The sequence below is a fragment of the Plecotus auritus genome (genome assembly GCF_963455305.1).
Source record: "Plecotus auritus genome assembly, chromosome: 1".
Taxonomy (NCBI): domain Eukaryota; kingdom Metazoa; phylum Chordata; class Mammalia; order Chiroptera; family Vespertilionidae; genus Plecotus; species Plecotus auritus.
In genome coordinates this window covers 116,247,955-116,272,487 of record NC_137770.1, presented here as the reverse complement: position 1 = coordinate 116,272,487, position 24,533 = coordinate 116,247,955, and the positions used below count along the sequence as shown (strand labels likewise).

The 24,533-nt window shown below is 53.2% G+C and overlaps 1 protein-coding gene across 3 annotated transcripts; it reads left to right on the top strand.

Moving 5' to 3' along the window:
- The first annotated feature begins 89 nt into the window (after window positions 1-89).
- On the top strand, window positions 90-22,932 carry CSK (C-terminal Src kinase). Of its 3 annotated transcripts, XM_080646169.1 has the most exons (15): window positions 579-717; window positions 13,792-13,868; window positions 14,019-14,132; window positions 14,254-14,366; window positions 14,681-14,900; window positions 16,191-16,284; window positions 16,476-16,541; window positions 16,625-16,724; window positions 16,822-16,912; window positions 17,360-17,433; window positions 17,518-17,713; window positions 17,824-17,910; window positions 18,142-18,222; window positions 20,926-21,013; window positions 22,447-22,932. In XM_080646169.1, the coding sequence occupies exons 2-15, from the start codon at window positions 13,854-13,856 to the stop codon at window positions 22,455-22,457; spliced, it is 1,350 nt and encodes a 449-aa protein (XP_080502295.1). In that variant the 5' UTR covers window positions 579-717; window positions 13,792-13,853; the 3' UTR covers window positions 22,458-22,932. The 3 variants fall into 3 exon arrangements, with proteins under 3 accessions (XP_080502293.1, XP_080502295.1, XP_080502294.1); XM_080646167.1 differs by lacking the exons at window positions 20,926-21,013; window positions 22,447-22,932 and having other exon boundaries at window positions 90-717; window positions 18,142-18,984; XM_080646168.1 differs by lacking the exons at window positions 579-717; window positions 20,926-21,013; window positions 22,447-22,932 and adding an exon at window positions 13,199-13,292 and having other exon boundaries at window positions 18,142-18,984.
- Window positions 22,933-24,533: the final 1,601 nt, after the last annotated feature.

Here is a 24,533-nt window from a genome sequence, read left to right as displayed (position 1 = left end):
AGGGGGCGCCGCCCGCCGGCTTCGCTCCACGGGCCCACGCCCCGCCGCACGTCCGGCGGGCTCCCTCGCGCAGGCGCGCTGCCGCGGGCGGAGGATCCGGGCCCCGCTTCCTCCAGCCAGGCCTGCGCGCTTCCTCCCTGCGGAGCCCGGGGCGAGCCGAGTTCGGCCGCCGCAGCCGAGCCCGCCGCCGCCCTCCCGCTCCCGCCCCACCCCGCAACCTGCCTGGGGGTCCTGCTGGGGCGGGGTTCCAGCGGGGCGTCCGCCCGGCCGCGCCGCCGTCGGGGCCGGCCACCGGCCAGGGGTTCCTCCGCCCCAGCCAGCCTGTGGCCGCCGGAGCCTCCGCGGAGTAGAGCGCGGGGAGCCCCGCGGCCCCCGATCCAGCGTCGGGCGGCCCCGGCCGCGACGCTCCGAAATCTACCCTTGGTGGCGGCGTTCGGAAGCGGAACTCTGCCGGGGCCGTGCCGGCTACATTGTTTCCTCCCCCATTCCCTCCCGCCCCCTTCCCCCGCCTTTCTTCCCTCCCCGACCCCAGCCGCGCGGTCGGCCCCTTGCCTCCGTCTGGCCGTCCCTCCTTCCCCTCTTCGCACCTATACCTCTTCGCCCCGCGCGCCCCGGAACCCCCTGCTCCCCTCCCCTCTCCCTGGCCACATGGACCGTCCCGCAGGCCGCTGATGCTGCCCGCAGCGAGGTGGCTCGGACCGCAGTTTCCCAAGAGAGGTGAGTGCCTGGCAGGCCCGGAGGAGGTGGACGTGGGAGTGCTTCCCGGGGGGAAGAGGGTAGAGGTCTCCCATTCCGCTTCTTTTGCTTCGGGTGGAGCTGCCGTCGCGTCCACTCCCATCCCCCACTTCCCTTGCCCCTCCTTCCTGGGTTCGAATTCTCCCGGGAATCACTGTCAGCCCGACTGGGAGGGGAGCGCAGGAGGAAGCTGCTGCCCTCTGAGTCCCAGACTTGTCTCAAGCCGCTCTGAGTGTCCCCCTCTTTCCCCCGTTGAGGCTGGCTGGAGGGAGGGAGCCTGGGGAGAGGGCAGTGTGCTGATGCCTGTCCTGGGCCCCCCTGCAGGTTCCCTGGCCTGTCGGCTTCTCACCCCTCCCTTCCTCCCTCCCTCCCTCCCTCAGCTGAGGCTTTGCCCGCTGCAGGGTGCCCAGGGCCCAGAGGCTGAACTTGTCACCCTGACGTCCCAGACCAGCCTAAGCCAAGGGACCTCTGGCCTTGGGTGGGGACACTGGGCAGGGCCTTTGTCTTAGGTGGAGGTAGCACTGGGTGTTAGAACCATGTCCCACCACCTAACAGTCTGGTCAGCCCATTCTCCGACCTAGACGTCTCAGGGCCAAGGCCAGGTGTTAGGAAGGGGCGTGTCCAGCTACCAGATTCTTGAAGCTTAACTAGGGGTTCAGCTCCTCTCCCATTTTGTAGACCAGAAAACTGAAGCTCAAAGGGGGATGTTACTCCCCAGGACTCTGGTAGTTTTGCCTTCTGTCCTTGCATCCCCCACACTGCAGGTGGAGGGCTTCTGTAGGTTGGAGGGCAACCAGACAGGCACCTTTACCTATCAGGGACACAGGCTCCCAGCCTGGCCCAAGGGACCCTGTGGAGTGAGCATGTGCCCCACAGAGGGCTGGAGGGGAGGGAGAGAACTTCCCGCCTCAGCTCTGCTGGGTAGGGCTCAGACAGCATCTGCTCTGCCATGGGATTTCCCTGCTGGTGCCTGAGGCTGGATCCCACCAATGGGGATGTGGTGAATATGTGGGGGCACCCATCTGGTGTGGCCCTAGAGTTGAGCTGAAACAGCTTGATGGTCAGTTCCAACCCAGCCCTCTCACACCTTGGTCCTAGCTAGCATAGGGACAGCCAGGTTCAGGATGTGAATGAGATCCAGATGGGGAAGATGAGAGCCCTGTTTCCAAAGGGAGCACCCTACAGCCTTGGCATAGGAGCATTGTCAGGGGCACCAGGGGCCTGTTCCAAGCTTCTCACACCATGGGGGTTCCAGTGTCTTTTTAGGTGGGACCTCAGCAGGAATGGCAAAGGCAGCAAGAGGGAGATTGGGAGTGTGGCAGGATCCTCTTGCTCCTGAAAAGAGTAAGGAGGTTCCCTGGAGGATGTTGAGCCATGTCTGAGCCCAGCTCAGGCCTCTACCCTTGATTTTGAAGTTGTTTTTTCTGGTCATCCTGACGTGCAAAGTGGAGGGAAACCAGATGTGGTTGGCCTGTGAGGGCTCCCCTCACCTAGCAGTAATTTTCTTTCCAGCCTGAGGGGCTGGAGCTGAGGCCTGACATGGTTAGGTGCTTTTATACCAACCAACTATGACCTGTACTGGTGTGGCTGGGGTTCTGAGGCCTTTATAGAAAAGGGTCTGGCTTCAGGCTAGCGTGTGTGCAGGGATGTGTATTTTATCTGGCAAGCTTGGTGCCTCTCTCCTTCTCAGAAGTGGTTCCTTTTCTCTCTGAGTTGGGTTGGGGGCAAGAAAGGACAGAAAATGGTCCCCAGCACCACTGCAGGTGACACCAGGCCCCAAGAGGTTGAGCCCTATGAAGCATCTGAGAGCTGGCAGGGACTGAGGCTAAGGATCCACAGTGGGATGAGGCTGCCCTAACAAGCCTCCAGGTGGCCTGATCGGGCAGAATAGCCTGGGTCTAATTCTGAATTTCATCTTTTGAGGAATTTCAAAGCCTTGACACATAGTCCCCCCAAAACAGAGAGGTGTTTGTCCTGGAAAAGATATGGTAAGAAGAGACCCTAATGTATCTGAGGAGCTGCTCTTAACAGAAGGGTGTCCCATGGCAAAAGATGTCCCAGACACAAGGACCAGAGCTGGGGAGCAGGTGGAGCTCAGGAAAGCAAATCTGAGCTCATTGTGAGAAAACTATGTATGTATTAGTTTCTTAATTTAGAAAGACAAAACAACTACAGGTAATTTAGAAAACGACAAAAATCACCCACTATTTCTTTATAAATTGTAGCATTTTGGAATTCCTTGCCAGTCTCTCCTGGTTGTTTTGTTTCTTCGTCACTATTGTCATTTGAATGTGCAGGCAATGATACCTTTTTTCACTTAATATTGTGTCTATGGGCATTTTCTCATATTGCTACATGGTCTGTGTAACTTTGCCTCTAAAAAGTTATAGAATTTTCCAAATAGCTGCCACAGCAACCTCACCCAGACCTTCTTACTGAGCATGTGTACCTGTTGCCCATCTGTTGTTGTGGTGGTAGTTGCTACAGGCCCCCAAAGCAGCCAGGAGTATTGGAGAGAGTGGGCAACTTGGCTCCCAATCAACGTAGGTTCTAGGCCCAGCCATGCCATTTAGGCCTGGTGGAGGGGCCTTGAAGAGGTCACCCTCTTAGCCAGAGTTCCTTTGTATATACACCTGGGATGGTGATACCTCCTTGGGGGACGGGGGGTGTATAGTGTACTAGGGGTCCTCAAACATTTTAAACAGGGGGCCAGTTCACTGTCCCTCAGACGTTGGAGGGCCGGACTATAGTTTAAAAAAAAAAACTATGAACAAATTCCTATGCGCACTGCGGGCCCGGGACGAGTCTGCTGCTAAGCAGGATAGGCAGGGGCACCCGGCGGGCCGGATAAATGTCCTCAGCGGGCCGCATGTGGCCCACGTAGTTTGAGGACCCCTGGAAGGTGCTAGAAAGTGCTGGCACAGCCCCTGGCTTCTGTAGGCACTTTGTCAGGAGGGGTTGGCACTCTTGATGGAGTGCCCACCACAGGCTGCCTCAACATATGGGGAAGACACCTGGGGCAGGCTTAGCTGATGGCTCACCCAACCAAGGACTGGTCTCTGCTGGAGTGGGGGGGAGAGGGGGGCCGCGCTTCTGAAACCCTCTTTATGTCTGTGAGGCTCTGGACTACTCTGGCCTCCCTGCCTTCCCCCTCCCCATCACTCTGTGATTTGCTAGCCAAGATCATGGGCCTGGCTCTGAGAAGATAGGATACTTGTTGGTTTCTGGAACCCGACCCTACCCATTCTCTTTGCCCAGCATCAGAACTGAGTGGATGAGGACTCTGTGAGCTCAGCTGCCTCCTGTCCCCAGCTTCAGCTACTTCCTAGGCCATTTTGGGAAGCCCTGCATTTCCCCATTGGAGATAAAGGCCTGCTTTCCCTGGGAAAACAGACTTGGGCAAGGAACCCAGGCATTCTGAGCCCCAACCTGGTACAGCCATGCCAACCTCATCTTCCCAGGTGGCCGCGGGAGGAAAGAAAGCTATGGGGGAGGTAGGGTTTTTAGAGCCTCCCGGCAGGGGAGTCAAAAGAGAACATCAATGGTCCACAAATCCCTGGGGAAGTCTTGTGTGTTAGCGCCCTCCTCTTTGGCAGGTGTTCCCCGGGTCTAACCTGAGTGTGTACTGCTGTGACACTGCTTGCTTCCTCTTGTTCTGCTTCTGTGGAAACTACAGAATTGGAAGTACCCTCCTGGAGCCACCTCATGGACAGTAGGAGGAAACCAGTCTCAGCTTGTCACTCCCAGGCCTAGGAAACCATTGTCCCAGATGACCGTAGGATGGCTCAGGACTAACCTAGGCAGAGGATCCTCCCCAAAATGGCCCATTCAATGCAGAGGTCCCCCATGCATGTGACTTTGGACTCTGGCTGCCACTCTTCTGCCTGTGAAGTGTCTCCCTCCTCCCTGGTCTTGGTACAGGGGAAGTAGGTATTACAGCTGCCCTCCTGTCCCATAGCTTGGGCTGGGATGAGTTCACAGGGTGGGGTCCTCTACAAGATGCTGGTCCGGCTTGGGTAAGCCCTTTGGATGTTTCTCGGTCCCCACTTCTTGGTTGGGCAGGATGGGCGGAGGAGCAGGCCACCCCCCCATACCAGGCAGGGAGCCCTGCTTCCCTTCCTCCTCTCCTCTGGGTCCCTTCATTCAAGGGCTGGAAATAGAATCTGCTAAGTAATGATTAAAGTCAAATTCAAACCTAAAAATAAAGAGCTGGTGAAGGGAGAGCTGGTGTGCTCCCTGCATGGCTGAGGGGAGAAGTGAGCAGGGCGGGGCTAGCTTCGAAAGGCCAAGGCCCTGCTTCCTGGGAGAGGCCACAGCCCACTGGGGTATTAGGACTGCTCCACCCAATTGTGGAGTCTCTTAACAAGCGGGATGCAGCCTGCACTAGTCGGGCAGACAGGCAGGGCCAAGGAGAGAATCCCATTCTTTCCTTGGGAAAACTGAAGCCCAGAAGGGAGAAGTGGTCTGTGACTTTTCTGGAGCTACCCGTGGCAGGCCCCAGGGACCTGAGGGCCACATGCAGCCCAGCTCACCCTTTCTGCCTGCTCAGTTTCTCTTCCTGGTTTTGAGGTACTATGATGAGAGTAGTTTCTCATCGCACACTAGCTCTGTACGCCTCCGTGGGGCTGGGCCTCCAACCGCAGCTTCCCTCCGCCTCCCCCCCCCCCGCCCCCCATCCTTCTGTGGTCTGGACCCAGAGTTGCAGGAGCAAGCAGAAGAGAGGCTGCCTGATGCCCCCTTCTGCCTATCCTGCAATCCACACAGTTGGAAGCCTTGTGGGTGGGTGAAAATCTGGGTGTCGTTCTGACGCCTGTTCACCCTAGCTGTTGCTCTTCAGTCCTGCCAAGTACCTGGTCCTCACTGAGACTCAGGCATCTGTGGTCTATGTTGTCCACGCTTCAGGGAGACTGGAGGGGAGGATGAAGAAGGAACCCTGGGAGCTCCCCTACTGGCCTACTGTAGGAGAGACCAGATGGGGAGAGGAGTCAATTAGGGGAGGCCTGCGGTTACCACTTCCTGGCAGAGCTGAGGATCTGCGTAGGCTGTAATAGTGGAGGGCTTCCTGGAGGGGAAGGGCCGTGAAAATCAAGAAGCATTTGCAGAAGAGGCAGGGTTGGGGCAGAGTTCCTTGCTTGGAGTCCCTAGGGTTGCTAGCTTCTCTAATTGCAGTGTGGCCCTAGACAAACTCTTGGCCTCTCTGTGCGAGGTAGGGTGTGGCACACACGGAGTGGGCACAGATGTAACGTGTGCTTTCCTGAACAGAAGGGCCAAGCTCTGGGCAGACCTCCTGTGAACACCCTCCTCACCTATCTGTCCATTTTCAGGGTGTCATCTGCCCAAGGAAAAGTTGAAGGTTTTTCCCCTGAACAAATTCAGACAGCTGAGCTCAACTCCCTGCTCTGCCTCATGGAAGCTGGGTGACACTGCTCAGAGCCTAGTTCCTCTGACAAATAGATCGGCAGTAAAATCTCACAGGGTTTTTGGAGGATTAAGTAATTAACTCAGGGTGGGTCAGTAGGCTCTCCTGTGCTTTCATTTTTATAGCCCATCCTGCTGGGGAGGCTGTTGAACCCCGCTTCTCCCTCACGTAGGCAGCAAAGCTGTACATCCTGTGTTGGACCCTCATTATTTTCCCTTCTGAGCTGTATGTTCTGTGGATCCCTTTCTGAGACTGGGAGACCAGGAATCTAGGCCAAAGTTCTAGACAGCTAATGGGCTTCTGGGCCTCAGTCTCCCCATCTGTAACTTGGCTAGGAGACTTTGGGTGAGGAACAGGTACATTCTATGATTTCTAAGGGCTCGTTGGAGGTCAGTGCTGAGACGCTGTATGTAAATATAGGCAAATGAAGATGCAAACTATACAGCCTAAGCTCAGGACTGAGAAGGACCCTGGGGAGGCCCCAGTCCCTGCTGCCCAGTGCATGCAGATAATTAGGCCCTGAGTGGTAATTAGAAACCTTTCTGGGCCAGGAGTATCAGCCTCCAGCTGCAGGCAGCCTAGGCCCTAGGGAATGAAATTCCCGTTGGCCTCCTCTCACTTCCCAAACCACTAGATGGGACTACCATTCCCACTGAGCCAGCCATTGGGGGCAGGAAAAAAGCCAGTGAGTTGCTGTAATTCTGTTTTTTAACATTTTCAGCCATTAAACTGGCACCTCCCCTTAAGGAAGGGGTGCTGAAGGCTGTGAGAGCTCTGGGGATGGGGTTTGGGCAACATACACTGGAGCCAAAGTAGAGCATCCTTCCAGACCTTCCCTGATCCCCAGAGAAGTATAGGCATCTCCAAGGGTCTGGTGCCCAATTCTGCTGCCCAACCCTGAGACATCTGCAGTGGGAGTGCTGAGGGCTCTGGGACCACCTGCTTGGGTCAGCCAGAACCTTTCACCCCCATAGTCTGGTGTGTGGCCAGGGGCGCCCCAGTGCCCAAAGCCTGGGTGTCCTTTGCAGAGGTGGGGCTGATTTTACTGCCAAACCAGCCAAACTGCTGGCAGTGCCCCACCTTTCTCAGGTGCACTGCCCTTTTGGAGGGGCATGCCCAAATCGGAAATTCAGTTCTGCTAGTATTTGTCCTGTGACGCATCAGAAACTTCTGGGCTGGCTTCAAAGCCTTTGTGTGCCCTACGCTGAGCCTTCTTCAGCCTTAACTCCCTCTGTACCACAGTTTGGAATCTTAAGCCTGGCCTGATCTAGCACACACCCCTTCAAGTCACTTCCACCTAAAATCCTCCCCGTTGCAGCTCCCCTCCCCTACCTCCTGAAAGTCTTCCCAGGTTGCCCAGGTCTATCCTGTCTGGTGAGGCACTGAGCACACCTGACTGTGATTTGCTATTAGAAGGACATTGAGGCCAGAACCGGTTTGGCTCAGTGGATAGAGCGTCAGCCTGCGGACTGAAGGGTCCCGGGTTCGATTCCGGTCAAGGGCATGTAACTTGGTTGCGGGCACATCCCCAGTGGGAGGTGTGCAGGAGGCAGCTGATCGATGTTTCTCTCTCATCGATGTTTCTGACTATCCCTCTTCCTTCCTCTCTGTAAAAAATCAATAAAATATATAGAAGGACATTGAGTGGAGTTCTTGGAGCCCTATGGGCAGGACCTCCTGGGCCCTTTCCTCCTCCTGCCCAACCTGGCTCGCCTAGCATAGGGCTGGGTGCATAAGGAGGCTCCTGAAAAACTGACTCAAAGAATGAGAAGGCAAGGTGGACCTGCCTGTTGCCTCCAGTGGCTGCCCATGCCCCACACCCAACTCTAGCTGGGTCCTGTGGCAGATCAGAGTCTCTGGGGGCATGGCCCCGAGTTCCCCTAGGTCTCTTGTGCACTTCCCCTTTCAGTGGGTATTTTTAGCTGGGTATAAACAGTTACTGAAGGCTCCCATACCCCATTAGGCAGTGGAGTTTTGATGAGGGGGCAGGGCAGAAGCCCCTTGACCTCCCAGGGCTCTCAGCATGTGCTTGGCTTGGGGGTCTAAAACAGCTCCCAGGGCAGGGAAATGGCAGCCCAGGAATTTCTGGGCTCCCGCCCCCACCAGCCTGGGCTCCCAAGAAAGGCCTGCCTGAGGCTGTGGCCACTGACCTCAGTACTTGGGCACAATGCCCAGTCTGTTTCCAGGACCCCAGCACAAGGACTGCTAGGAGCAGAGTTTGGGGCAGGAAGTCAGAGTGAAGCATTGACTTAACAAAGTTACAAAGTTCCCTGTCCCTAAGTCCTATGGGGGTGGGGTGACAGCTGCTGTCCTTTAGGGTTAAATATAGTCCTGTTGGTTAAGGGACCTCAGTGTGGTACAGCCATCCTAGCTTCCCCCTTTCTTTTGTTGGTTCATTCATTCAGCACTCTGGGCCCAGCCCATGCTGGGGACATGAGTCAGCCCGGCGCCCCCCCTTTTCCCCTAAGCGTTCCCAGGCCAGGACCAGTGAGGTTCTTATTGGAGCATTGGAATGTGTGAGAGGCTGTGGATGGAGGCTTAGAGCAGCCAGCACAGCTGGGGGATCACAGAAAGCTCCTGACAGAGGTGGCTTTCAAAAAGTTATTTATTTTCAGTCTTATATTTATTTATTTATTTATTTTTTAATATATTTTATTGATTTTTTACAGAGAGGAAGGGAGAGGGATAGAGAGTTAGAAACATCGATCAGCTGCCTCCTGCACACCCCCCACTGGGGATGTGCCCGCAACCAAGGTACATGCCCTTGACTGGAATCGAACCGAGGACCCTTCAGTCCGTAGGCTGATGCTCTATCCACTGAGCCAAACCGGTCAGGGCTATTTTCAGTCTTATTTTTAGGGGGAAGGTAATAGATGCATGTTGTCTTAAAAAAAGGTCAAGGACAAAATAGCAAATATACAGTGATAAGTAAGTTTCCCTTGAAGTTAATACTCCCCCTTCCCATCTCAGAGGCAACCTTGCTTATCAGATTCCTCTATCTTTCAAAGATAATCTGTGCATATGAGTTTAGGGAGGAATTGTATGTCACTTTGAAAAACACAACTTGTGACCTAACCGGTTTGGCTCAGTGGATAGAGTGTCAGCCTGTGGACTCAAGGGTCCCAGGTTCGATTCCGGTCAAGGGCATGTACCTTGGTTGCGGGCACATCCCCAGTAGGAGGTGTGCAGGAGGCGGCTGTTCGATGTTTCTCTCTCATTGATGTTTCTAACTCTCTATCCCTCTCCCTTCCTCTCTGTAAAAAATCAATAAAATATATTTTTTTTAAAAAAAGAAAAACACAACTTGTAACATACCATGAATGACATTCTGCACCTTGCTCTTCTATACAACCTTTTGAATATTTCAAACCTACCAAAAAGCTGAAATAATAGTATAATGAAAACCCATATATCCTTTACCCAGATTCACCAGTTCTCAACATTTTGCCACATTTGCTTTACCTCTTTTATATATATAGACATGTGTATATATGTATTTTTTTGCTGATATATTTGAGTGTTAGTTGCAGGCATCATACCCTTTACTCCCAAGTATTATATTTTTATTTTTTTATTATTATCATTATCATTATTATTATTATTTTAATCCTCATCCAAGGAGTGAGGATATTTTTTTCCATTGATAATTAGAGAGAGTGGCGGGGAGAGAGAGAAACATGATGTGAATGAACATCAGTTGGTTGCCTCCCACAGGTGCCCCGACCTGGGGTGGAGATTGGATGTGCCCTTGACCGGAATCAAACCTGCGACCCTTCAGTGCACAAGCCAACATTCCAACTACTGAGCCATGCTAGCCAGGGCTTATTTGATTTTTAGAGAGATGTCCATTTGTTGTTCCACTTATTTATGCATTCATTGGTTGATATTTTAAATTTTTTATTGGTACTTAGAGAAAGGAAGGGAAAGAGAGAGAAATATTGATGTGAGAGAAACATCAATCAGTTGCCTCCTGTATGTGCCCCAACAAGGGTCAAACCCGCAACCTAGGTAAGTGCCCTGACCAAGGATCAAACCCACCACCCTCTGGTGTATAGGACTACGCTCCAACCAACTGAGATATACCGGCCAGGGCTCATTGGTTGATTCTTGTATGTAACCTGACTGCGAATCAAACTCCCAACCTTGGCATTTTGGGACAACACTGACCAACTGAGCTACCCAGCCAGGGCTTACTATGAAGTATTTTAGTGTGGATCTCTAACAGAATCTCAGTACCATGGTCACACTTGTATTGTCGAACATTTCCATTTTCCCAATTGTCCTGTAATGATTTCTATAGCTATTTTTTCCCTCTGTCTCAGAATCTCATTTAGAATAACTCATTGAATATTGTTACCTTTCTTTTACCGCCCCCCAGCTTTATTGACATATAACATTGTAAGTTTAAGTTGTACAATGTAATGATTGGATACTTATATATATTGCAAAAAGTTATCACAATGTAGTTAGTTAACATATCCTTCACCTCACATAATTATCATTTTGTTGTTGTATCCTCCTTTCCTGTCTTATTTAATCTAGAACACTCCCCAGCCTTTGTTTGTTTTGTCTTTTATGACATTGACTTTAAGAGTCCAGGCCAGCCCTGACCAGTGTGGTTCAATAGTTGAGTGTTGATCCATGAACCAGAAAGTCATGGTTCGATTCCCGGTCAGGACACATGACCGGGTTGCGGGCTCGATCCCCAGTAGGGGACATGCAGGAGGCAGCTGATTAATGATTCTCTCTCACCATTGATGTTTCTCTCCCCCTCCTTCTCTTCCTTCCTCTCTGAAATCAATAAAAATACATTTAAGAAAAAAAAAGTCCAGGCCAATTATTTGGGCTTCATCTGATAGCATCCTCCTGAGTGAGTCAGGTTCAACATCTCTGCAGATACTACACCAGAATCTGTGTCCTTCTCAGCATCATAGCAGATCACAGCAGGAGGCACTTGTTGCTTCTCTTATTATTGGTGATGCTTAATTTGACCATTTGGTTAGCAAGATGTCTGCCAGATCTCACTATTGTGAAGGTGCTTTTTCATCTTCTGATTAATCAGTGGGCTGGTATTTGGAAGCTGTGTCCAGCAGCTTTTCCTTTAATGACTTGGGCTGGCTTTTGCCATTTCTATTTACTCTGTCATTAAGAGTGTTGTGTATCAGCAGCTACAGATCTGTTCTGGCCCCATTAGCTGAAATACATTGTGCCCTTTTAGGGATACCTGGTCATTTATTTACTTGGCCCCTTATTAATGGACATAAAAAGATTGTCTCCCAATCTCTTGCTACTACAAACAGTATTGTGTGGACTGTCCCACTACATTTTTTAGGCACATATCCAACCGAAGCATTTCCTCTGCTCCCTGAAAGGTGAGTGGAATTTCCTTGGGTAGAGCAGGGGAGGGAGTGGGAAGACAGTGCCAAGACAGGACATGGGAACAGCAGGTAGAAGACAGGCATAACTGAGGCACTGGAGAGCTGGCAAGTCCCAGAGCAGCGCTGGAGCTGCGGGGTTATCGCCAACCCTTTGTACTGATGGGAGCCCTGGGTGGTCAAGTTGCAACCATTAGAGCAAAAGAGAGAACTTGGCTCCTGCCTCTCCAAGCCCGGCCCCTCAAGGAAGGCCAACCAGATTACTGCTTCCTGGGCTTGTCCCTTCTCTGAGCATCACTTGCTTCTTCTCCCTTACATTCTCTCTCTCCTAGACCAGTGTGGTCCTGGCATGGTGGGCAGGGGAGGCATGGAGGCACAGAGGTGGGTGACACCTGAGCCCTCAGGTGTCAGTGGGGAGAGAGGGTGACCTCAGGCAAAGCCACCTTGCCTCTTGGCCTCGCTTGGGGTCTCCATCTATAAAATGGTATAGCCTCTCTCTCAGTTGTTAGAGGACTTGACAAGCCGTAACGTGCCAAAGACAGGGTCTGGCACAGAATAAGTGCTCAGAAAACAGGGCCTGTTATTATTTTTATTATCATCAAGTCAGTGGGGAGGCGGCAGCAGCTGTAGGCTGGGAAAGGAGTGTTTGCAAACTGACAGCTGAGAGGGTGACTAATGATGCCACAGCCTCTAAGCCCTCCTGCAGTGGCCTGTTTTGCGGGGGGGGGGGGGGGGGGGGGGATGTGGAGAGTAAGCAGAGTCCCTATTTAGAAGGGCCTGAGGTTGGGGGCTCCAATTCAAGTTCTGGGCTGTGTGACTTCAGGCAAGTTGTTTCAACCGTGTGAGCCTTTGTTTCTGCTTCCATAAGATGGGGGTAAGGAGCTCACAGGTCCCACAATATGCGGACCACAAGAGCCCAGGTGTGGTTTCTGTACCCCAGGCAGCTCAGTTGTATTAATGGGGGGAAGAGAGCATGGGTCATCCTCCTTGCGCCTCATTCTTCCTGTCAGACAGCAAAGGTTGGTAGGCTGGCCTTTGGGGAAGAGAAGAGAGGTGGGGGGTTTATGCCAGACACTTCCAAGCCTAGGGCCTCATTCTATTCCTCCCACAGCCTGCTTGCAGGGGATCCCAGTCCCTACCTTTCAGGGTGAGGGATCTGAGGCTCAGAGGGTTGAGTCATTCACCCAAGTTGCACACTTGACAGTGCCAGGTCTGCCTGACTCTAGAACCAGGAGTGAGGCCTGGAAGTGGGGTGGTTCTCCCGGTTTTACCTCCCTGGCTCCTTCTGGTCTCTTGAGATCACACGCTCTGCTGCTGAGGCCCCATGACCCCCAGAAGTAAACCCTGGTTTCTCGCATTGCCATTGAAGCCCCTGCACCCTGTAAGGTTTATGCCAGGTCCAATTCAGCGAATTGCCACAGAGTGAACCCACCCCATCTGGGCTCAGGCAATTGCACAACCAGCATCCAGAAGCCCCTTCCTGTCACTGCCTCCTCCCCATGGCAGTCACCGTCCTGCACCATAGGTTAGGCCAGTTTCGAACATTTATGATGGAATCACATGGCATGTGCTCAGTCTATGTCTGGTTTCTTGGTTAACACTATGTTTCGAGGTTTATCCATGTTGTCTCTTAGCTGTAGCTTATCGATGTTCGTCACAGCACAGTGTTACATTCCGTGGATTTACCACAGTTTATCCATCTGACTTTTCGGAGGCATCTGGGCAGCTGTCCATTTTGAGGCTTATTACAAATCGTGCTTGCAGTGAGTACCCTGTGCCTGCCTGAGTGGACACCTGCCCTGTTTTCTATTGGGTGTGCACCCTGAAGTGGGATTACCAAGCTATAGGGTCGGTGAGCCTTGGCTTAAAGATACTGCCTGGGCAAGTTTTTATAGACAAAGAAACTAGGAGGCCCACAGAGGACAGGTGACTTTCCCAAGTCACATAGCACCTTCCCCAGTTCACCGAACTTCCCTAGGCCCTCTTCCCCTGCAGACCAGTTAGCTAGCATCAGGCTTGGGGCTGGTGGGGCAGATGGCACTGGTGCTACTCAGCCCCGAACCTCCTTTGCCTCTGTAGGCTATTCTGTCAGTCTGTAAGCCCCCTATGGGCCTAGGGTTGGTGGCCCCCTCACTCCCAGTCCTAGCTCTGGCTGCCTTTGGCACCTGTTTATATTGCTATGGGGAAGGAGTGGGATCTCAGTGACTTGCGGGGGGTGGGGGCATATTCTCATACTTTTCAATCTTCCTTTTCTTCCCACAGCTCTCATGGTACCAAGTGACAGGTTGGCCTTCCTGTGACACGGGGACGCCAGATCTGAGAAGATGTCAGCAATACAGGTACCATGGGGGCGGGGTTTGGGCAGTTCTTGTGGAGCACCTCACCTGGCCCACAGATGCCAGCCAAGAGCTATGACCTCGAGGGTTTGTGGGCAGGTGGGTAGAGAGGGGCCCCAGGCTGCACCCGCCCATTTGTTGCCTGTCCTGCAGGCCGCCTGGCCATCTGGTACAGAATGTATTGCCAAGTACAACTTCCATGGCACTGCTGAGCAGGACCTTCCCTTCTGCAAGGGAGATGTGCTCACCATTGTGGCTGTCACCAAGGTAATCAGGGACCTCACATGTCTACCCCCACCCTCTCCCACCTCTGGGCATTCCCTCTGGGTCCTGGTACCCTGCAGAGGAGGGTGGGCCTGAGAGCGTGTGTGGGCTGCCTTTCCCCTAGGACCCCAACTGGTACAAAGCCAAGAACAAGGTGGGCCGTGAGGGCATCATTCCAGCCAACTATGTCCAAAAGCGGGAGGGCGTGAAGGTCGGCACCAAACTTAGCCTCATGCCGTGAGTACCGGAGGGGGATCCTCTCCAAGTCTGGGGAGGAGGGAGGATGAGGAACCCTGATTCCCCCAGGAAAGAGTCAGGAAAACTGGGAGACCAGAGGAAAGGGCTGAAATGTCCTGAGGGCTTCTCAAATGAGGGGAAGGGCATGGGTGCTGGACCTCAAAGGGGGAGGGTGGGTCTAGGCCTGAAGATAGAAGGATGGACAGAGGGAGGGCCTTCAGAAAGTAGAGCCTGGCAGATGCAGGAAGAGGCTGGCAGGTGCACCGGGCTCCTTACCCATGGGCCACCATGACCCCTGGCCTGCCGTCCCCCAGTTGGTTCCATGGCAAGATCACACGGGAGCAGGCAGAACGGCTTCTCTGCCCGCCAGAGACAGGCCTGTTCCTAGTGCGGGAGAGCACCAACTACCCTGGTGACTACACACTGTGCGTGAGCTGCGATGGCAAGGTGGAGCACTACCGTATCATGTACCACGCCAGCAAGCTCAGCATCGACGAGGAGGTGTATTTCGAGAACCTCATGCAGCTGGTGGAGGTGAGCTACAGCACACATAGGCCTGGATGTTGGCTCTAGTCCCACTGCTTCTGGCTTTGTGACCTCGGGACTGTCATGCAGACTGGATGGCACTTATTGTGTGCCAGGTTGGATCTCTGATCCCACAGTGCCACCACAGGGACGGTGGCACTATCCCCATTTCTTTTTCCTTTTCTTAATCCTCACCTGAGGATAATTTTTCCATTGATCTTTAGAGAGAATATGGAAGGGAGGGAGGAGGGGGAGAGAAAGAGAGAAACATTGATGTGAGAGAGACACATCGACTGGTTGCCTGCCACATGTACTCCAGCTGGGCCAGGAATTGAACCTGCAGCCGAGGTATGTGCACTTGGCCAGGAATCAAACCTGAGATCCTTCAGTCCTCGGGCTGATACTCTAACCACTGAGAAAAATTGGCCAGGGCCCCATTTCTATTTTCTTAAGTACTAGTTTTGTGTGTTTTTTAAGAATATTTTTATTTATTTTTGGAGAGAGAGGAAGGGAGAGGGAGAGAGAAAGAGAAGCATCGATGTGAGAACAGAATACCGATCAGCTGCCTCCTGCACGCCCCTAACGGGGATTGAGCACAGCCTGAGCATGTGCCCTGGCCGGAATCAAACCAGCAACCTTTTGGTGCTTGGGATGACGCTCACCAACTGGGCCAGGGCACCAGCCAGGGCTCTATCCCCATTTCATCGGCCAGGTTCAGAGCAGTTAAGATACTTGCCTGAGGTCACATAACTATAAATTGGAGGTGCCAGGATTTGAATCCTGGAACTAGCTTCCTTCCAGCCATTTACAGAACTACATGTTCAAGTGTGTGTATATAAGCATGACCTCATGAGCTACGCCTTAATGGCTAGGGTCCCCTGGACTCATGCGCCTTCATGGATGTGCCCACGTGTCCCTGTAGCTCCAGACAGCCTCCCAGATGCCTCCTGAATTCACTCTCAGCTTCTTCCCACTGCCTATCTGGCTTGGCCTCTGGCAGGGAAGAGTCCTGGGCATGCCTGGCTACAAACTGGTGTCTGGACTGAGTCAGGGAATGCTGGCGAGGATCAGAGTGGTAGCAACAATGGGGGATCTGTCCAGCAACTGGGTGTGAGGTGGCATGGGAGTGGGTCTTGTGTCAGCCTGGGGCCTCCCTAACCCAAGCGCTGCCAAAAATAGGGAGCCCTCCCCAACCAAAGCAACTTGGGGCTGGTTGGTATAATCCTCTGCCGCCCTCTGGTGGTCATATCTGGGCAGTGTGTGTGAGCAGCTGATGATGGCCTGTCCTGTACCCTACAGCACTATACCTCAGATGCAGATGGACTCTGCACTCGACTCATCAAGCCAAAGGTCATGGAGGGCACAGTGGCAGCCCAGGATGAGTTCTTCCGCAGTGAGTGCCACCCTCATCCCCAGTCCTCACTTGCCTACTCGCCTCCTGCTACCCAGGCTTCTTGGCACTTCCCATCCCAGGTGCTCTGGAGACTTCCAGGGAACCCCACACTATAGTCGGCCTCTGTCTCTCCTGCTGTGAACTCTCTTCGAGCCTCAACACCCCTCACTGGAACCCTTTCCTTCTACCAGGTGGCTGGGCGCTGAATATGAAGGACCTGAAGCTGCTGCAGACCATTGGGAAGGGGGAGTTTGGAGGTGAGCAGGAGGAGCTGGGAGCCCTTCGAGGGACCAAGGGACTGTGGGGAGTCTGGGAATAACCCCAAACACTCTCCACACAGACGTGATGCTGGGCGATTACCGAGGGAACAAAGTTGCTGTCAAATGCATTAAGAACGATGCCACTGCCCAGGCCTTCCTGGCTGAAGCCTCGGTCATGACGTGAGTTGGGTAGGGGGTGTATGGGAAGGCTGCCCCTCACGATGAGAGGTAGGGGTGAGGTGGCTTGGCAGGTTCTGATCACTTCATCCTGCCCCAGGCAACTTCGGCATAGCAACCTGGTACAGCTTCTGGGCGTGATTGTGGAAGAGAAGGGCGGACTCTACATCGTCACCGAGTACATGGCCAAGGTGTGCACCAGCCCCAAGAGTCACCCCTGTGCTGGAGCTGAATACTTGGGCTTTCCAACTGCCTCAAGCCCCCCACTGTACCGTGGGGCCCTGCTCTCAGTTCCCTCCTCCCGACTGAGCTTTGAAGTCCCCACAGCTCAGCTTTTGTCCTGGCTCATCATTTATTCACTTCAGCATTGGACAGATCGTATCGCCTCTAAACCTCCGTTTTCTCATCTGTGAAACGGAGATACTAACAAAGTTTACCTCAGAGTGATGAGAATTAAAAGAGAGTGCTGAGCAGTGTCCAGCTGTAGAACCTAATATTCATGTCACCTCCTCCCATGTTCCTCTCCTTTCCTAACACCTCCCTTGGATGTCACCCTTCACCCAGCCTCAGGTTCACTGTTCCCAAGGGCTAGAGGGCAAGTCTAACCTGTGGGCCATGGTCTGTCTCTCCTGCCTCAGGGGAGCCTGGTGGACTATCTTCGGTCACGGGGTCGGTCGGTGCTGGGCGGAGACTGTCTCCTCAAGTTCTCACTGTGAGTGAAGCAGCCCCTGGGGGAGGGGCCCCACCCTGCTATGGGAGGCCTGTCTGAGGGGACATGTGGCTGCCTCGCCCCTAGAGACGTGTGTGAGGCTATGGAATATCTGGAAGGCAACAACTTTGTGCACCGGGACCTGGCTGCCCGAAATGTGCTGGTGTCTGAGGACAACGTGGCCAAGGTCAGCGACTTTGGCCTCACCAAGGAGGCCTCCAGCACCCAGGACACGGGCAAGCTGCCAGTCAAGTGGACAGCCCCTGAAGCCCTGCGAGAGAAGGTAGGGCTTCAGGGGCCTCTCCCTATATCCTGAGCAGTGGGGACGGGTCCTGGGTCACCCTAGCCCCAAATTCCCAGGATCTGACACAGCTTTTCCCATCCACGTGGCAGAAATTCTCCACCAAGTCTGATGTGTGGAGTTTCGGAATCCTTCTCTGGGAAATCTACTCCTTTGGGCGAGTGCCTTATCCAAGAATTGTGAGTGTGGGCACTGGGGTGGGACAGGCTGGGGTAGGCAAGGTGTGGGGCCTCCCTGGGCCCTGCCTCCCTAGTCTGAGGCCTAGAAGCTTGCCCTCGGGGCCTTCCAGGCCACTTCCTGGGCCTGGGTGTGAGGCAGAGCTAAAGGGGACCCCTGAAGAGGGATGCTGAGTAGGGATCCCCTCCAGGGGTTAGGCCCTGCACAGATTCATGCCACCCATCTGCCCTCAGCCCCTCAAGGACGTCGTCCCTCGGGTGGAGAAGGGCTACAAGATGGATGCCCCTGACGGCTGCCCGCCTGCAGTCTACGAGGTGATGAAGAACTGCTGGCAGCTAGACGCCGCCACACGGCCCTCTTTCCTGCAGCTCCGAGAGCAGCTCGAGCACATCAAAACCCATGAGCTGCACCTGTGACGTCTGGGCTCGCACAGGTCATGGGTCTCTGGGGACTCAACCTGGAGAGACTGGACCTCGTGCCCCTACTTGCTGGCCTAAGCCTGAACTGAGCCCAGTGGACCTCTTTCCTCTGTCCCAGCCTGTGCCCCCCTGTCCCCCTCAGGGACCCCGCGTAGGCCCGGCACCTCTCATGGACCCACCTGTGGGATTTGGGGAGTCCTGCTGATGGCCAAGAAGAGAGGAGGGTGAGGAGCAGGAGGCAGATGCCCCACCATGGTCAGGCTTCCCTGGCCTCCCATCTCTCACCTTCCTAGAGTTTTATTCCTTTACTTTTTTGAGGTTCTTTTCCATGTGCTTATTTTTTATTATTTTTCACGATAAGGAGAAAGAAAGTACCCAGGAAATGGGCATTTTACAAGAAGTACGAATCTTATTTTTCCTGTCCTGCCTAGGGTTGGGGAAACCAGGCCCCTCTCCAGGGACCCATCGCCCCAGCCTTGTTCCCCATTCTGTGTTCTGTGTTCTGTGTCGCCTCGGTCGCCCTGTGTTTGCGCTTGACCATGTTGCACTGTTTGCATGCGCCGAGGCGGACGTCTGTCAGGGGCTTGGAGCTCGTGTGTGCTGCTGCCGCCTGCCTTGTGAGATAGAATTGTAATAAACCACTCCATGAGGACACCACTGCCCAGCCTCGGCACTTACTCCCTGAGCCTGCCTGCCCCCATCTCCTATCCCCATGCCATCTTGTCCATCCCTCTGTCTCTGTGAGTGGGGCTGTGCTTGCCCTGTGAGTGGAGTGGGTGGGGAGCACGGCCGGAAGAGGTGGCCGCCGCTTTGTGTAAGCTGCACCCGTGAGTGTCCTGTGTCTGCCGTGGGAGCTCTCACCACTGCCCTCCCCCACCATTCTGCTATAGCCCCAGGCTTGGCCCTGGGACCATCTGGGCTCTGGGGCCCTGTCCTCAGGGTAATGCCTGGGGTCCTGGCTGTCTCTCCTGCTGTGTTGTTCAAGCCATCAGCACAAGAAGGGCTGGAACCAAGCATGGGGATGGGGGTGTTGGGGGGGGGGTGCCAGCCTGACCAGATACAGATGGGGTCCCCCTGGTAGGAGGCAAAGTAAATATCTCAGAGGAGCTGTTGACCCTGGAGGGAGAGGGGAGGGAGGCTCTGAGCTGCTGGTGGTTCTCACAGTTCACCTGAGATGTAAACATTGCCCAGCTCCAGGCCTGAGTATGCAAATGTGAGCAGCCTCTAGGGGGCACAGATGGGGAATGAGGACCAGCCACTACATTGTCTTCCTCTCAGGTTCCCAGGGCAATAGTACAGAACCTCTGAGGGACAGGGGAGGCTCACTTCATTCACTGAGACAGGCAGCTGGGGGTGTCCTTGTTAGTTGGAGTTCTGACGCTTCCTGCTCCAGTCAGCAGGGCCTGAAATTCAGGCAGTTCTTTTTTTCTTTTTCTAAAGTTTATATTTTAGAGAGGGGAAGAGGGACAGAGAAAGAGAGAAACATCAGTGTGAGAGAGAGAAACATCAATCATCTGCCTCTTGTAAGGGCCCCGACCAGAACTCAAACCCAAAACCTCTGACGGGAATGGAACCTGCCGCCTTCTAGTGCTAGGTAATTACTGCGCTCTAACCAACTGAGCCACACCTGCCAGGGCTCCAGGCAGGTGACTGCAGTGTGCCAGTGCCTGCACTGCCATCCAGCCAACGTCATCTCCCACCCTGGCCCAGCACAGCAGCCTCCTTGCCTCCACCAGTTTATCCTCTCATTTTTCTAAAACTAGACCATTCAACAACAAATATTTGAAAACCTGTTGTGTGCTAGAACTGGAGTTCAGTAGTAAGCCAAGACCCTGTGGAGTTCAGTTAGGAATACAATCACAAAGACAGTTAATTACAGTACTGGCCAGTGTTCTCAGTGGTTAGAGCCTTAGCCCATACACCAAAGTGTTGTAGGTTCTATTCACGGGTAAGGGCATGTACCTGGGTTATAGATTCGATCCTGGCCTGGTCAGGGCGTGTGCAGGCACCAACCAGTCAATGTGTCTTTCACATTGATGTTTCTTTCTCTATATTTCCTACCTCCTCCCTTCCACTCTCTAAAAATCAATGGGAAAAGTATCCTCAGATGAGGATTAACAGCAAGAAAAAAAAAGTTAATTACAAAACTGGTAAGTGCTATGAAAGAAACATAGTGATGGAAGGGGTGAGTGCAATGGGCTTGCCAGGGGAGGGACTGTCCTGGAGAGGGAGTTACAAAGCTGGGGCAAGAGTGGGTGGGGAGCTCTGATTTATAGCCGTTGATACCGTGGTCTAGGGGATTTTGACAATGGGCTCTCACTAGCTGCTCCAACCCAGCTTGGTTCAGAAATGAAATGGTGCCAGTCATGAGAGGGGCCAGGCAGGCACCCTTACACAATTGGGAGAAGAGAAAGGGTCCAGCTGATGGGGCCCTGAGGGAATGCAGGCTCAGGTAGCCAGATGTTCCTGTTCTTTCTACCTGTTGGCATGTGAGCTTCCTTTATCCTCCCCTTTCTCTCACTTGGTTTATAGTTCTTTTGTTTTCCCCTTTCTTTTCTCTCATCCTTCTATGCTCTGCTGCCCACTGGCTCATCATAGATGAGCAGGACAAACTTCTCTCCCTCCAAGAAGAGCTCGTGGACTTGGGGGGACCTCACTCAAGACTCAGTTTGGTGCCCAGAATCTGGTAGGGGTTTCCAACAGCCCACAACAAGCCAGTGAGGCGTAGAGGGGGTGGGGGCAGCTTCTCAGAGACTTAGAGGGAGGACAAGCAGGGACAAGAGAGCAAGAGTGTCTGGTAAAGATAGTGCATTGCCTAGCAAAGGTGGTGAGGTGCTCAAGTGTGGCGGGCAAAGGTGCCAGGGGTGTGGTTTGGGAGCAAGTAAGGCTGAAGAGAAAACGGCCCAGCCCCCACCTGGTTTTGCAGGCCCCACAAGGAGTTTAGCTTTATGCAGAGATGACCAGGACCAATCAAGGGTTTAGGACGAGGAATGACATGGTCAGATCTGTATTTTAGAAACATCCTTCTGACTACCCTCTGGCCTTGGGGAGTATGTACCGAGTGGAGACAGGGAGACAAGGGGAGGTTGCAGTCAGCTAGGCAGGTGATTGGTGGTGTCCTGGGCTGGGGGAGCCAGTAGGAGGTGGAGAGGAAGAGGAACACTGCTGATGTTTTACTGACCTGAGCATTTGCTGTCTGTCAGGCCCTGTTCTAAGCACAATAGGTAGGTGTATTACCTCATGTAACCCTCCAAACAACTCTTGGAGATACTATTATTATCTTCATTTTACAAGTAAGGAACCGAGGCTTGGAGAGACTCAGGGACAGTAGTGGGAGAGGGGAAGAGCTTGCTGATGGGTGATGAGAGGAGGAAGCAGAAGGGATCTGGGGGGTTCCAGTCTCTGGCTCCATAAGGTGAGAGTGCCACCCACGAGACCCCAGCCACAGAAAAGGATGGCTGAGGGTTGGAGAAGAGGAGTTTGGTTTGAACATGTCACCTGGGGACCTGGGGACATCCAAGCAGAGTTGTTCCCTGCAGAGTTGGACATTTATTCGGGTTTGAGGCTCCAGGAGAATATGAGCTGAAAGTGGAGATTTGAGGATCATGGCACAGCTGTAGTGCTTGAAGCCATGGGCATGGACAAGCTTGCCAGGGAGCATGTGGTGAGTGAGGAGAGATGCCCAGTGGAAGGGCTAGGGAGACAGAGCAGCGGCAAAGGAGCTCCAGGGCAGCCAGGAAGCTGGGGGGGGGGGGGGGGGAGGGGCGCGGGGGGGTGGGGGCGGTCAGCAGGGAGCCTTGGGCAGGGCTGTGCGTGGGGGACAAATATCCATAGCATTTCACATCGCAGAGACTGGGTTAAGAAGTATCCACTAGGCACAGAGAGCAGGCCTTACCGGAGCAGTTTTTACCCAATGGGTGGCAGGGGCAGCAGCTGGGAAGATCAAGTGGGAGGTGAAGAAGCAGGACCCAGGTGGGGCCCAAGTTTTCCACAGCTTGACTGTGAAGGTGCAGGAGAAAGCAAATGAAGGTGGCTGAGGTTAGTGTTGAGAAATGAAGTGTGGCTTTTAGCATGTCCTAAATTTTTCTATTTACAGCCTTCATTTTAATTAATCTGCAGAGCTTCAGTAACTGAATCCTACCAAGAACTTACAAACTACAATAAACCTCAGCTATCCAGAATTCTCGGAAAAAGAGCCACTCTGGAAAACCAACATTTATCTGGATAAAAATACTTTATTAATGTGCTTATTATGGAAATTATCAAACATAAAAGTCAAGGGAAGAATATAATGAACCCACCATCCAACCTGAAGAGTTATCAATTCAAGGTCACATGCTGTGCCATCCACACACCCCACGGTCTGGGGTATTTGGAAGCAGATCCTAGACACTATATCGATTCCTCCAGAAAGCTTTAGTACATTTCTCCAAAAGACAAGAGTTTTTAAAAATATAACCACAATACTCTTATTACTCCAAAAAAATAATAATTTCTTAATTTAATTCAATATCCATCGTCCAAATCTCCCCAATTGTCTCACTCACCCCCCACCCCCTTGTTAGTTGGTTAAAATTAGGCTTCAAACAAGGTTTACATACTGCATTTGTTTGTCTCTTTCTATTTTCATGTAGTTTATTTGTTGAGAAAACCAGGCTGCTTGGAGGCATGAGCCTTTGGGAATCTGGTAGAGAGCTGAGCATGACAATGAAGAGGGAAGGATGAGGTGGATGCTGGCCACACAGGACATCCACCTGCGGAACAGAGACAGCAGGCAGCATGTGGAAGCCCTTCCTGAGCCAAGAGGAGAGACCAGGGCTACTGAAGGGTGGGCTTGTCCCTGTGATCTCTAAGGTCCCTCAGGTGGGGGAGCTGAGGAAAGGTGGAAAGATGGCCTGAACCTAGGAGCAGGGGCAGAGCTCAGGCTGGCCAAGTGAGGGAGAGGCAGGGTCTGAGATCAGGCCCGGAAGGAACAGAATGTCTGTGAGGGGAGGGAGGGAGAGTGGAGTACCAAAAGCCAGTACCCAGTTCCTTCCCACCTGCCCATCCCTGGCCTCCCAGGTAGGGATCCGCCCTGGGCCCAGACACCAGATCTTTTTACAGTACCTGTGGTCAGTGGCCCTGATCCCTGGCTCTGCCTTCTCTTCCTCCTGCCCCTGGCCCCCCACAGCCCGGAGGGGTGCCATCCGCCTCAGTGAAAGTTTGAGTACAATCTCAGCTTCAAAGGACCAAGGTTAGCATTGCCTGGGTCTAGGATACCATTCTGGAGCCATCATGGAGTGAGGGATGGATAGGGACTAGCCATGCTCAGGATTCCTCAGAGTACTGAAGCAGCTGACCACTAGGGGTGGCTGCGACTTGGTGAGGAGTGGGTCTGCCAATACCAGCCTCTGCCCAAGATGGGTCCAGGCCTAGGGCAGGTGGTGCCAGGGACCCAAGACCCCTCCCAGACTTGTCTCCTGTTCCACCCACCACATCAAAGCCCTATCCACCAGCCTCAGTTTCTCCTCTCTGCCTCTTTCCTTCTCTGCCCTAGGGTTTCTCTCTCCTTCTGCCTTTTTTTGGAGGACCCTCCCACACCCCTAACCCCTCCCTCTTGGACCCATGAACACACACACACACACACACGCACACACGCACACATGCCGAGTCCCAGACACAGAGACATAAGGCAACTTGGATCAGCACAAACCTCTACTCACCTAGCTCCACACTGTTGGACCTATGGCCATCCAGGAGAACCAGGGGGCTGCCTGGAGGAGGGCTCTTCATGGCTGGCTGTTTTGCCAGAAAGACACCAGCTCTGCCCTGTATGTGTGCTGGGTGAAGCAGGTATGAGAACATCTTACCCACAAGTCTGTGTTCAGGGCCTTCCAAACCCGGACCTACAAAAAGTCTGTCTTCTACCTAATGTTCAATACGATTTTTGAGGACTTACAAGGACCTATGCAATAGGCAGGAGTTTTAACTAGGAGTGAGCAAGAAGAATGAGGCTTGTGGTTGAGGCTGAGACATAAAATGAGTTCAGGAAGATGGCTTGTTACCAAAACATAGGTCTGCCCAGGTTATACCAAGATCTGCATACCCTTCAGAGTTGGGCCATGAATCTGGTTCAGAGCTTCCTAGCAGGCAAACAAACAGAAGAAGATCCATTGTGTATTTCTGTGTCTATGAGATGCAAGTTCTGAAAAACGGCACTATTCCTG

Excerpts from the sequence above, each read along its gene's own strand:
- CSK (XM_080646167.1), top strand. Across the intron at positions 14,367-14,680 it reads ACCAAACTTAGCCTCATGCC|TTGGTTCCATGGCAAGATCA; the intron begins GTGAGTACCGGA and ends GCCGTCCCCCAG. Across the intron at positions 17,434-17,517 it reads TGTCTCCTCAAGTTCTCACT|AGACGTGTGTGAGGCTATGG; the intron begins GTGAGTGAAGCA and ends CCTCGCCCCTAG.